The sequence below is a fragment of the Propithecus coquereli genome, unplaced genomic scaffold, assembly GCF_000956105.1.
Source record: "Propithecus coquereli isolate 6110/MARCELLA unplaced genomic scaffold, Pcoq_1.0 Scaffold203, whole genome shotgun sequence".
Taxonomy (NCBI): Eukaryota; Metazoa; Chordata; class Mammalia; order Primates; family Indriidae; genus Propithecus; species Propithecus coquereli.
Genome location: NW_012145301.1, coordinates 499,873 through 512,599, shown reverse-complemented (window position 1 = coordinate 512,599; position 12,727 = coordinate 499,873). Strand labels below are relative to the sequence as shown.

The 12,727-nt window shown below is 45.7% G+C and overlaps 1 protein-coding gene across 4 annotated transcripts in view; it reads left to right on the top strand.

Moving 5' to 3' along the window:
- IRF2 (interferon regulatory factor 2) overlaps positions 1-12,727 on the top strand; it is a 76,816-nt gene that overhangs the window by 47,420 nt on the left and 16,669 nt on the right. For all 4 annotated transcript variants that reach the window (XM_012644024.1, XM_012644026.1, XM_012644028.1 and 1 more), the window contains exons 3-6: positions 112-211; positions 961-1,137; positions 1,455-1,501; positions 10,338-10,455. In XM_012644024.1, the coding sequence (XP_012499478.1) occupies positions 112-211; positions 961-1,137; positions 1,455-1,501; positions 10,338-10,455 (442 nt within the window). The remainder of the gene's footprint in view (positions 1-111; positions 212-960; positions 1,138-1,454; positions 1,502-10,337; positions 10,456-12,727) is intronic.

Genomic DNA, 12,727 nt, shown 5'->3' with positions numbered 1-12,727 from the left:
TGATGCTTAGTGGGGAATCTTACTAGCTAGGCCTTAAGAACCCTCTGCAATGGTGGGCCAAAACCCATGACTGCAGTTCTTGTTTACTTGTCTTTTTTTTGTTTTTATCAGGAAAAGAAGATTTTTCAGATCCCCTGGATGCATGCGGCTAGACATGGGTGGGATGTGGAAAAAGATGCACCACTTTTCAGAAACTGGGCAATTCATACAGGTATTAAAACTCCCTGCATCATTTATAGAGGCAGGTGCTATCATTTGTTTATTTTTATTACACATACAAAATATCCTGGCTTATGGCCTCATGAAGGTAGCTCTGAAAAACCTGTGACTTATCCCTAGGCACATCCAGGACACATGGAGTACAAACTATACTACTGAGAAGTGATGTTCCACCCATCCCATAGAATCTTAGTCCTTAAATTTCTCATAAATAATGGTATTCTGATAAGTTCCCCAGGGGAATACAAACTCATTTTCTTCTAGAGCTATAAACGTGGATTGACTAAATCTCCCTAAAAATGGTAGACAGGAGTATATTTACTTATTACAAAATTCAAATGGGGAGCTATTTTCAGGACTGGACTTTTTACTTAATGTTTGAGAGTCAGGGGAAAAGAGGCACTCAAGTTCCTTCTGTTTGTTGGCTTTCCAGTCTTCCGGATTACTTACAGAATGCTCCATTGATACTATGATATTTTTCTTTCAAACTGTTTGGTCGAACCAGGGTGACCAGCTTGTCCCGGTTTGCCTTGAAGTGTTCATGTTTTAAAAATAAAATTCCTACATCCCAAGAACCTTCCCAGTTCCAGGCAAACCAGGATGGTTGGTTATTTTTGGTGTATCCTGGAATGAAAAGGTTTCTCTGTACTACCTGGCCAGCAATGCTGTATTTCCAGGAATTTTTTTACTCTGTATCTAATTTTTTTCCCTCTTTTTCTTAACCTTTGGCTCTTTTGTTAGGAAAACATCAACCAGGAGTAGATAAACCTGATCCAAAAACATGGAAGGCGAATTTTCGATGTGCCATGAACTCCTTGCCTGATATTGAAGAAGTTAAGGATAAAAGTATAAAGAAAGGAAACAATGCCTTCAGAGTATACCGGATGTTGCCCTTATCTGAGCGACCTTCTAAAAAAGGTAAAAATATTTAAAGACTAAAAAATTGGTCACTTAATACATACGTAGTGCCTTAGTGATTTCTTTATTTCTATATCTGCAGTCACTTCAAGGGTAGAACACCCTGTTCATACTGTAGGTGATAATTCTGCCCTTACCTAGCTTGCGAACGTCACTTTCGAGTCCCCAAAGGCAATAAATGATCCGTTTGGAATTTTGGTCACGTACAGATTAAAGCAACAGGTTCATTGAGAATTTCAGAAAGGATTTAATGTAGGGGAAATGTTTCTCTGTAGGTCCTTCATGAATTAATCCAAACTACATTTTTGTTGCCACAGGAAAGAAACCAAAGACAGAAAAAGAAGACAAAGTTAAGCACATCAAGGTAATCTTGGGTTGTTTGAAGAGAAAGCCAAAGTTGTGACCATAGTAATGATTCATATCCTGTTTTGTAAAAAGTAATATGACCTCTGCAGAGTGTTTAATATTTCTTCTTTTGCTGTCGTATCCTGTGTACCTTACATGGCTCTTCTTCAGATGTAGCCACTTGCAGACACAGGTACACATACCCCCTGCTTACTCCAGTTTCCCTGAGAAATTTATGAATGAAGTCGTAAGTGCACACTGAGCTTGGCCGTCTGAAGCCTCCATCTGGTCACCACGACTGTTGCCAGCCAGTCACTTAGTTCCAGCCAAGCTCCAGCAACCAGCCTATGCCTGATACTATTAAATATATTTGCAGGCTATTAAATATATTTTAATATATATTAGATATTATACACTTCTATAAAAATGTATTAACTATATTTTATTATCTGTTCCATCACGGGCCATTATGTAGGGGATAGAGTGGTCAACTCAGGCACTCTGTTAGTGTGGCTCTCAATAGCTTTTTCTGGCTCCACTCTAGAATCATCTCTTACACCTCCCGAGGGTTTTCCATAGGGATGTATATGTGCGTGTGAGCTCCTCAGTAGGTTGTGTTGTCTGAAGTCCCTGCAGTTTGACGATCTTTGTGCATAGATTAGGTAGCCCTTGTTAGATACTGAGAGGAGAGCCAGATACCCCATGCAAAACTGGGGACCAGCTTCCGTTGCAAAGCAAAGAGCAGGCCCTGCAGTCACAGGCCTGAGGTTACCACCAGAGAGATTATCTGGCTTGCCGGTCTCTGTGTGCAGATGAGGAAACCAAGGCTCGAGAGAGCTGAGTGACACACGTCCAGAGTCACCTGGTTATTTAGGACTGAACTTGAAGATACTAAGTATTTTGATTTATAATTTAGAGTAACGATTACAGAAAAAAGAACCATACTGTTTTTACAGCACAACATTTAAAAACAAGCCAGTAGGTTGAAATAGTCAGGGAAAGACAAAATAATTTACTTCAGATAGAAAGTTAGACTTGAGAATGTTGTTAGATTTTGAAGGAAAACTTAGATAAATTGTTAAAGTTTCAGAGATATTTACCTCTACAATGGAAAATAAATATTTTAGGCAGAGTATTTTAGCAGTGATACTTCCAGTTTCACTTTCGATATTTTTAGTTTCTGACTTATTTTAAAGATTGCACAGTATTAAAGGCCTAATTTTGTTTTAACTTTTTTTGGTGGAAAGAATTTATGCACATAGAAAGGAGAAATGAGTGAAATTTACCCATAGACTGTCATCCCAATTTCAATACCTTTATCCACTTCCCAACTTCTAATATGAAATTTCAGACATTCAACTATTTTTGGCTTACAAACACAATTTCTTGTGAGGCAAATTCCGAACATCATATAAATTTCTTCCATGGTAGTTTGTGTATATATTTAAAAGATAAATGTTCATTAAAAATACTGCAGTATCATTATTGTACCTGAAAAAAATTAACAGTAATTCCTTAATACCATCAACTATCCAGGCAATGTTCAGATTTCCAGTTATCTCATAAATGTTATAACTTTTGTGTAGTTTGTTTACTTTGAATTAAGATCCTTCTAAGATCCATATGTGATTTTTGGATGTGTCTTTTAAGTATTTTTTTTAATCTATAGGTTTCCTCTACATTACTTTTAAAAAATTTTATTTTTTCTTGCAATAGGAAAAACCTACTTGTTAGCCATACCAAGTTGCTCACAGTTTGCATTTTTTAAGTTTTTTTTTTTTTTTGTAAGAGAGACAGGGTCTCACTCTGCTGCCCAGGCCAGAGTGTAGAGGCACAATTATAGCTCACTGCAACCTTCAACTCTTGGGCTCAAGCGATCCGCCCACCTCAGCGTCCTGAGTAGCTGGGACTACAGATGCGCTATCATGTCAGCTAATTTTTTAATTGTTAGCAGAGATGGGGTCTCACTATGTTGCCCAGGCTGGTTTTCAACTCCTGGCCTCAAACAATCCTCCCCAAGTGCTGGGATTATAGGCATGAGCCACCACGCCCGGTTAAGGCCTACATTTTGATTAGTGTTGTTTAGACAGAAAAATATGGCTTCCTCACAGATATGTGATTTTGAAGAATTAGCTACAATCTGAAGTGTGACTGTATCATATTTACTGCTATTTTCACAGCATCTAGCTCAGTGCCTGGCACAGAACAGATAATTAACATGTATTTGATAACTGGATAGATGTAAAAGCATTTGTGGACTAAATAGATGCATAAATAAATATAATACTGGGGTGGGAGTGAGGGGTTTTACATTAGGATGAAGATTTCATTTCATAATTGCAGTTAATGGAGAAATAAGAATGGAATAACAGATGTTCAGTTTTCAACATACTTTGCTCAAATTTATCTCCCCTGTTCCATTGACTACCAGACTACCAATGATTATAAGATGCACCATTATTTTATGTATCTCTAAGAAAGAAAACCTGCTTCCAAAGAAACCCTGACACATCATTGATTATAGAGGCCCATGCCATTTCAGGGATGTGGAAGCGTGAGGAAATGTGAGTCTTAGAATGGAGGACATGCGGTGTTCCGCTAAGTAAAGGATATCTGCAGTCACATCAGCCTTGGCAGTGTCTTTGTGTGGCTGCCAACAGGAGCAAGCTGTGGAAAGCACAGCCCTGGTTGGGTTATGCCATACTTGCCCTGGGAAGTAAGTAAGGGGTTCCCCTTAGGGGCAACCACGTGGGTCAGGTTCTGTGTTAGCAAAGTGTATATTATGAAATCATTCTGCAATGAAGATATGGCTAATACCTGAAACTCCCTTCAGCAGAGGCAGGTGAGATTCATCAGACATGAGCACAGCCTAACTCTTGAATTGAAATCTTGCATTATGCCTACAAGTAGAACATGGGGGAACACAGATGAGCGAGACCCCCAAGTTCTGTGGCTCATGGCTGCTCAAGCCATTGTGTTGACTTAATGTATCTATAAAGTGTTTCAAAAGTTAACTCCCCGGGGCATCTGGAACTGAACAGTCAAAGGACTTTATCCTTACCGAGCTGTTAATACATTACTTTTTATCGTATATCTAAACACGTACACTCTGAGTTAATATGTCCTATGCAAATATGTAACTGGATAGACTTGGTAGGTTTCTTCTACCGACATTTGTCTTGTGTACAGTAACTAGGCATGAAAACTTGCCGTTGAAGTAAGCTTTTCCCGATATTCAAGTTGAGGTGGAGTTTTAATTAGCTGACAATGTTTAGAACATGCTGGCCAAGTGTCCGAAGTTTTCTGGGGTCACTCAGATGATTTATCTCCATGCTGTGTGATTCCCCCAGCAAAATGGTTTTCCTGAGACTGGAAGACCCAAGACCCCTTGGCCGTGTAGTAGTCGTAGAAACTGTGCCTCAGCATCCTTTGATATTCTTTTTGTGAGTATATCCTATGTACTCAGTGAGCCATGTTTTACATGAACTAAGTCCCATCTGTGTGGAGGTAACTGGCTATCTAAGGAAAGAAGAACAAGAAAACCAGTACTAAGCAATACTAGAGTGGACATCATCAGTCCATATATGTGTTTCAAAAACTGTCGTGGAGCAGGTTGCTCCCTGGGACCTGACAAGGCCAAGGACAGCGAGGATGGAAGTATGTACACAGAGGGATGGTAGCTGACATTTCTGAGCCCATACCAAGTTCCAAGCAGTAACTATCATCCCAATGAGTTTTCCCTGTAATGGGCAGGACATCTCCCTTTTACATACTGAGAAAATGGAGGCACAGAGAGCTTGGTTCATTTTCCCAGGGCTGTACTGCTTTCCGGAGCTGGGGTTTGAATCCAAGTCCGTCCGACCCTGGAGCCCACATTCTTTCACCTCACCTGGTGCCTCTCAGCCTTTTGGAAGCTCTGGGGCCTGAGCCAGGCCTTGGGGGTGGGAGTAGACAGAGTAAAACGGTGGCTGTTCCCCACCGCAGGAGCATCGTGAATGGGAGGCGGGGATTAGAGCTGTTGTTGGTCTTTCCTGGACGAGTCAGGAAACTGGCTTATTTAGAGCAGGAGGTTGCGTGAGGGAACAATGGGACAGAAAGACATGTAGGTAGGGTGGATATAAATGATACTTCCTGCTTCAGGGGGTTGTTGCAGATGAAATATACATGCTTTGGAACTATGAAGTGTTTCCAGATCAAAGCGTTAGTGTTATGGTGGAAAATATAATGAGAAGAGCCTCTAAAGTCACTCGGGAAAGAGCAGGCCTGGTCTGTATCAGTCTGAACGCAGACCTATGGGTCGAAGTTACAGAAAGGCAGATGTTGGTTCAGCAGAGCTTCCTAACAGAGCTGTTGGATCTGGCCGTGGCAGGAGCTGGTGCACTCCCCGGTGGGGCTGTTACTGGAGTGATCCCTTCATTGGCTGGAAGATGTCTTCAGTTTTTAAACTTTAATCAGATGAAAACATGTGCCAGCAGCTCACTTGGAAAGCGGATAGAATGAGAGCTGCCCGGGATGGAGCAGGTTATCGGGCTCATCCTCCCTGTTCTGGTTCCTGTTCTGGCTCATGAGGGAGCTCAGAGCACAGTTTGGAAACTGGTGGGCTACGTGACCTCTGCGGATGGTTTTATGAAATCAGGCGCCCTTGAACTCCTGGGAGCAGACTTGGAGCAGGGTGGAGCTGATGTCTAGGGGAGGTCTTTCTCGCGATGGTGGAAGGGATTGGGGGAGGAGAGACTGCAGTAGAAGATGGTTGATGGTGGACGCTGCAGAGGAGAGAGGAGACATTTCTCCAGAGAGTGGAGGAGGAGATAGAGCGTGAAGATAGTGGATTGAAGAGGAGGCCCCTTCAGAGAGGGCACGTTGGGAATGGAGCTCATTTTGTGCAGAAGAGTGAGTTTCACTTTGAGCTTGTTGAGTCTGAAATGCCAGAGAGCCCTGTAAAGCAGATCTTGGATAGAAAGTCGGATCTGCCAGGCGTAGAGCTCAGGTAAGTGCTCCCAGGGCAAATGGGTGATCATTTACTCAAGAATGGTATTGGAGCCTTCAAAAACAGGTGCCTTCTCCAAGAGGGAAGCTGTATGAGACGGAGACACAGACCTGAGGAGGAGATGGAGAGAAGAGGGAGCCAAGGAGACAAAGGGAAGTTGCAGTGAGAGAGGGAGGAGGAGAACGAGGAGGCCCTAGTCCCAGGAAGGAGGGGTAGGAAGGTGTTTCTAGCCCTGGGCAGGAGGCTCCAGCCTGTCTAACCGGAGCCGCTGTTCTTAGTGGCACTGTGGTCTTCATGGTGAGGTGTGTGTGTCCTCCGAGGTCTGATTTCCTGGTCTACTTTATGAAGTCGAGCCTTCAGCCTGGAGGTTTTGTCAGCAGACAGTACTAGAGATGCCCTTAAATTTGATGCCCTTAGATTTGGCTTCAAGGAGACTGGCTTTGCACTGATGCATTAGGGCATTTTGAGGGTTAGAGGTGAGTTGGGGGTCCGTTATATTGGGTCTCAGGGGAGGAGAGCTCTAGACCACGGGCTTTGGTGTAGGGATGAGGCAGCATGGGCTGGAGCAGCGGGATGAAGATCACTGGTGGCAGAGTCCCTCTGCTGTCCCCTAACTCTGTCCACCCCAAGCCTACCCCACAAGCACAGCTTTGAGACCAACCAAAGGTGTGTTACCTTGCAGGTCTGAAGAAGGCCACCCTTGCCCTCATACTGTCTCTCATGCTGGATTGCTTTTGCTTAAAATCCCTTCAACTGTAAACCAAATGTTGGGTTCTGTAATTATAGAAAAGGTGCTTGAGTGTAAATATTTGGCAGAGTTCATTTACCGTGGAGGACTCTGGACCCAAGCACAGTCTTTTCTTGGATTATCTTTGGAATGAGGCAAGAGGATTAGAGCCAAGAAAGCTACGGGCTACTTGACTTACTGGAGAGTCACTACCTGAAGTGAGAAGGGAAACAGAAAAAGGCTGGTTCAGGATTAACCAGGCCAGGTTATGGTGCAGCCAGGTGGCGGGTGGTTGAGCCAGGGCAGGAGTGGGGCAGAGGGGACCGGGAGAGGCCGCGGGCAAAGGCCGTTCTTGGCCTGCAGGATCTCTGTGCACATGTTACGTAGAAAGCTGTGCACCCCTTTTCTTAATTTTGGATCCTTGGATGTTTAATATAGTTTAGGTTTAGATTTCTCCACTTCTGATTGTTTCAAGGATTGCGACTGAGTTTAGTGAAGATCCTTCTCTCCGGGCCTACTGTTCTGCACCCTGGATGGAGACGTTTCAGGGAGGCGTTGGCTACGTTTGTACCATTGGCGGTACCATCCTTCCAGAGCGGTAGGACCAGTGAGAGAGTTTGCACTGAAGACTTTGAAGTGACAGGTGTTTTTGAAGTGGGGGTGAGAGAAGTAACCAGTGTTTAGAACAGCCTGTCTCAGCCACCATTAGTGCAGGACACAGGGATTATTAAGACAGAAAGCCCCTGGACTTGAACCATGTTGCATGACCACAGACTGAGTTCAGTTCCTGTGTCCCCTCGGGCTAAAAGCAGTGCAATCTTGGAAAATTAATTTAGTCTCTGAGTCATAGTTTTCTCAAGTGTAAAGTGATAAAAATGTTACTTGCCACTAATTAAACTGTAAATCATGTGAAACACATGGAGGTCTTCAATTGAGAAATCAGAATTAATTTCGGTTTTTAAGTGTATGTGAGTCTGACTGCCTCGCTACTTTTATAAGAAACCTAGAAGCAGAATGGGTAAAAAATACCATAAGACAGCAGAAGAAACCCATACAGACGAGCAGATCTTTCCATCATTCCTTCAGATACCTGTGCTTTGTTCCTTTTGAGGGAATTGAGGAAATGGCAGTAGAATAATGAACCGTGGGGCATCTCTGGGGAGGGGGGACCAAAAAGGGGACTGAAGCAGTCATCAAGAAAGGGAGTTGCCATTGGAGAGGTGGCAGATGAAACAGTATCCCACAATTCAGGTTGTCAAGAAGGGAGGGTACGGCCCTCCCCGTCGGTGTCAGAGTGTCGCGTCGAGGGGAAGGGACTTGAGAATAGGTCACTGGATTGGGAGAGCAAAGTTTTATTGGTGACCTTTGACAACAGTGAGCACTTGTTTAATAAGAAGTGCCATGTACATACTTATCTCTCTTAATCTTCCCATTATCCCCATGACATGGGTCCTCTTATTGTCGTCAGTTTATAACTGTCCCCCGTGCCCTAAGAGAGGCATAAAGAGGTTAAATAAGGTCCTGCAACTAGTGAGAAGCGGGGGCACCAGGCTTCGCCCCCAGGCCTGTGTGGTCCCAAATCCGGGGTCTGCGGCCCTGCTGGGAACTGTTCCCCGCGTGCAGGAAGGCAGGCCGCGGTGCGGGCCACGGGCAGGGGAGCGGGCGAAGTTAGGAGGAGCAGACGCTGGTCCAGAAGTTTGGCTGCCAAGGGAGGGAAAAACTGGTGACTCAGGTCACAGGCAAGTGAGTTTTTTTCCCAGAAAGGGCAGGCTTTTTTATTTGGAACTTGTAAAACAGAGAAAAATGCAAGATGCCGGGAGAGCAAGGAGTAAAAGCTCTGCCCGGTAGGGCTGCTCTGGGCCCTTCCTTATGTTTGGCCTTTGGTATGTCTGGTAAACCACGCAGTGTGTTGTTTCTTAGACAACTGAGCTGTCCGGTGAGGTGATGCCTTTGAGGTTGTGGTTTTTATGGTGGGAGTTTGCCAAGTGGGATCTGGAAGGGAGGTTATTTTCCTCCTTCCCTTTGACTTCTCCAGGATTTTGGGGGGACTCATCATTGATTCCAGGTAGTGCCTGAATGAATTGGTAAGAACCCCCACCATGCCTTAGAGCTGTCCCCCATCCTGACTCTTCAAAGCACCGTCACATCCACCTCACATGGTCTTCTGCTCCCAGCGCTGTGTTCCTCTTACCCTCCACCCTCCTTTCCATCGTGGATTCCTTAGGAGTCGTCCTGTGCAGCTTTTGTCTGATGTGATTGCTGTCCCAGAAGCAGGGGCAAGCTTACCTGGAGGGAAAGCTCCCTCATCAAAATGCTGACAGTCATTATGTCCCTCAGGACTGGCTTCCCCAGAGTTGGCCGGTCCTCTCGGAGTGGAGGGCTCTTGTGCACTTGAATAAAGCAGAATTTAGAGCTTGAATGCGAAAAAGAGATTTGTCCTCATTATTTCATCAGTATGAACCTGCAGCCTCTTGGGCTGGGTGGGATATGCAGGCACCCGAAGGGCATCTGCGTGAAGCCGTGGGTGTGGGGGTGCCCGACTCGACTCAGGCCAGGGAGGGGAAGCTGCCGCCGTGAGCGTGGCCCACGTGATCAGGCAGCCACCCAGCGCAGGACGCCGGAGAGCCCCAGAGTCCACGGCGAACTGTACCTGAGGAGAATTCACCTACAGCCTCCTCGGGGTTCCTGTTCTTAGGCCAGTCACTGAGGCAGAGCTTTTCCTAAGAAGCAATTGTGGAAGAGGTGGCAGGAGCCCCCCTTAGCCAGCGAGCCAGGTGTTGATTCTTTGCGACACTCCCGCAGGGAAGGCGGCCTCGGAACCCATGCACCATGCAGCACGGTATCGCACAGAGACAGTCACGCAGCTGCGGTCTGCAGGTGGAGGCGTTTCCTACAGGCGAGGCAGACGCACGGTGCCATTTCCTGGAAGGAGGCTGGAAGAAACCGAGTACCCAGCAGCACACGCTGTGCAGAACTGTGCTGCTTTAACACCAGGCCGATTTAAAGAAGTGGGCAGTGTACTCGGCAGCTGAACACAAATGACCCTAGTAGTAAAGAAAGTAGACAGAGGGTAGAATTTCAGCTAAGTAAAGGGAGGGGAAAGGAAGTGTTCTCAATTCTTTTTTCTTTTCTTCTTCCTAGCAAGAACCAGTTGAGTCATCTCTGGGGCTTAGTAATGGAGTAAGTGATCTTTCTCCCGAGTATGCGGTCCTGACTTCAGCTATAAAAAATGAAGTGGACAGTACGGTGAACATCATAGGTAAACTTTTGACATCTCGTTTTTCATACACACGAGCAGCCCTCTGGGGTCTAAAATTTGTAAAACAGTGATCTTCAAATAACTGAGTCAGTGGGAGGAGGCCTTGGAACCATCTCAAAATGCAAGTCCCAGCCCCTAGATTGCAGGGCTGAAAAATAAAGGGCTTAGCGGATCAGAAAAAGGAACTTCGATGGGTCAGCCAGGGGTGGGGAACCTGCGGCCTTGGGACCACACGTGGCTTCTGGATCCTTGAGTGCGGCCTTTTGACTCAGTCCAAATTTTATCCAACAAATTATTTTAATAAAGGATGTTTGTTTCCCAGTGGCTAATGGTTAGTGTTTCCGGTCTTTTACTATTTGGTCACATGGACAAAAGTGTTCTTTATTAAACTTGGGAGCCAAGGAGAGGGAAGATTGTCCTCTCACGTCCTCTCATCGGCTTCTCCCTGGCAGCCTTGCCACAGAGGGGGTGCTTGTTTTACAGACAGAGAAACTGAGGCACAGAGACATATTGCCCAAGGACACACTCTGATTTAGCAGGTATTTTTGAGCACCTTCCAAATACAAGACTCAGTGCTGTAAGCAGGAAATAGATGGGGAGGCCCAATTCCTGTTTTCTTGGAAGGACACACAGAGCAAACAAAGAAGCCCCCAGTAACTCCAGCATTACCGTTTGTGGTCCATGTTGCCAAGAAAAGGAGAGGAGAGATGACAGAGAATAACCAAAGAACCAAATTCAGACTGGGGGGTCTTGGAGGTGTGACATCTCCCCTCCTCCTAATAGCCGAATATCCTTCCAGACTGAGCTAGCTGTGCCCGCCCAAGAGGAGTGCGCTGTCGCCGTGCTGAAGATGTGTCTTCTAATGTCCTGTCGCTTCCGTATGGTCAGACACACAGGCTTAGTGCCCAAAAGACCTATCCCTGCTTTCCTTTTAAGGAGAGGGAGGGAAAAAAACTCCTTATTTTTTTTTTTTTTTTTAAGACAGAGTCTCACTGTGTTGCCTGGGCTAGAGTGCTGTGGCGTCATCCTAGCTCACAGCAACCTCAAACTCCTGGGCTCAAGTGATCCTCCTGCCTCAGCCTCCCGAGTAGCTGGGACCACAGGCATGCGCCATCATGCCCAGCTAGTTTTTTCTATATATTTTTAGTTGTCCAATTAATTTCTTTCTATTTTTAGTAGAGACGGGGTCTTGCTCTTGCTCAGGCTGGTTTCGAACTCCTGAGCTCAAACAATCCGCCCGCCTCGGCCTCCCAGAGAGCTAGGATTACAGGCGTGAGCCACCCCACCCAGCCAAAACTCCTTATTTTTGTTTTTACTTTTCTTTAGCATTGAATTTTTGTTGTGTGTGGTGACTTCTGATTTAGGAAACGGAAGAAGCCAGCTGCATGTTGAATTGTCCTGACAACACGCTGCTGGCCCTTGCCCGGGTTTGCAGGGGTTTTGCCGAGCCGCACTGAAACCATCTCCGGGCTAGTGGAAAGCGTTTGCAGGTGTGCACGTTCTGTCCGACGTGCCTAGGCAGTACTTTATAGCCATTGGGATTCTCGATAAAAGGCAACCCCACCCTTCCATAAAGCAACGATCGCTGTGAAACAAGGGAGACTATTCATCACTCTGCAGTAAATAAAGCAACCCGTGGTGAAGAGACAGCGATTAGGAATTCGTGTATGTGGGATTTTGTCTTAATTTTGGCTGCCCAAATTGCACACTCTGACTGGACATTCTTTTTCTGATAATTGCTTCCAAATTTGACTGACTTTATCTAAAGTGAAGCTGAAGTAGCTTTTTAAGCCAAGCCTAGAAATTCGAGTAGCAACAGCGGGTTCTGAAGGCTCAGGAGAGCAGATTCACAACACAGAGACAGACTGCAGGTCCCCGTGCGGACCTTGTGGCTTTAACTCAAGGTTGGCACCAGAATCCACACTGGTTTCAGGATGGCAAAGGTGACGCAGGGCTGTGGGGCTGTGTCTTCACCGTTTCCCATCTCCTCTGTTCCCTGTTCTCGTTGCCATTTTTCCTAGTGATTAAGATAAGAGATTTCACCTGTAAGATACGAAGTAGCTCCGGGTGGGTCCTTAGCTGGGGGGAACCCTTCTTAAGAGGTTTTCCGTGCTCATCAGCTGTGCCCCGTGCCTACTCCTGGGAAGGCTGAGGCCTGAGCCGTTCACCCCTAGGAGTAGGGGTCAGAGACAAGACACCCGATTTTATCAGGACCCCTAGAAAACTCTCTGTGACGTGAGCCTCCATGTGAGGTGGGAACTGGACGTCACAG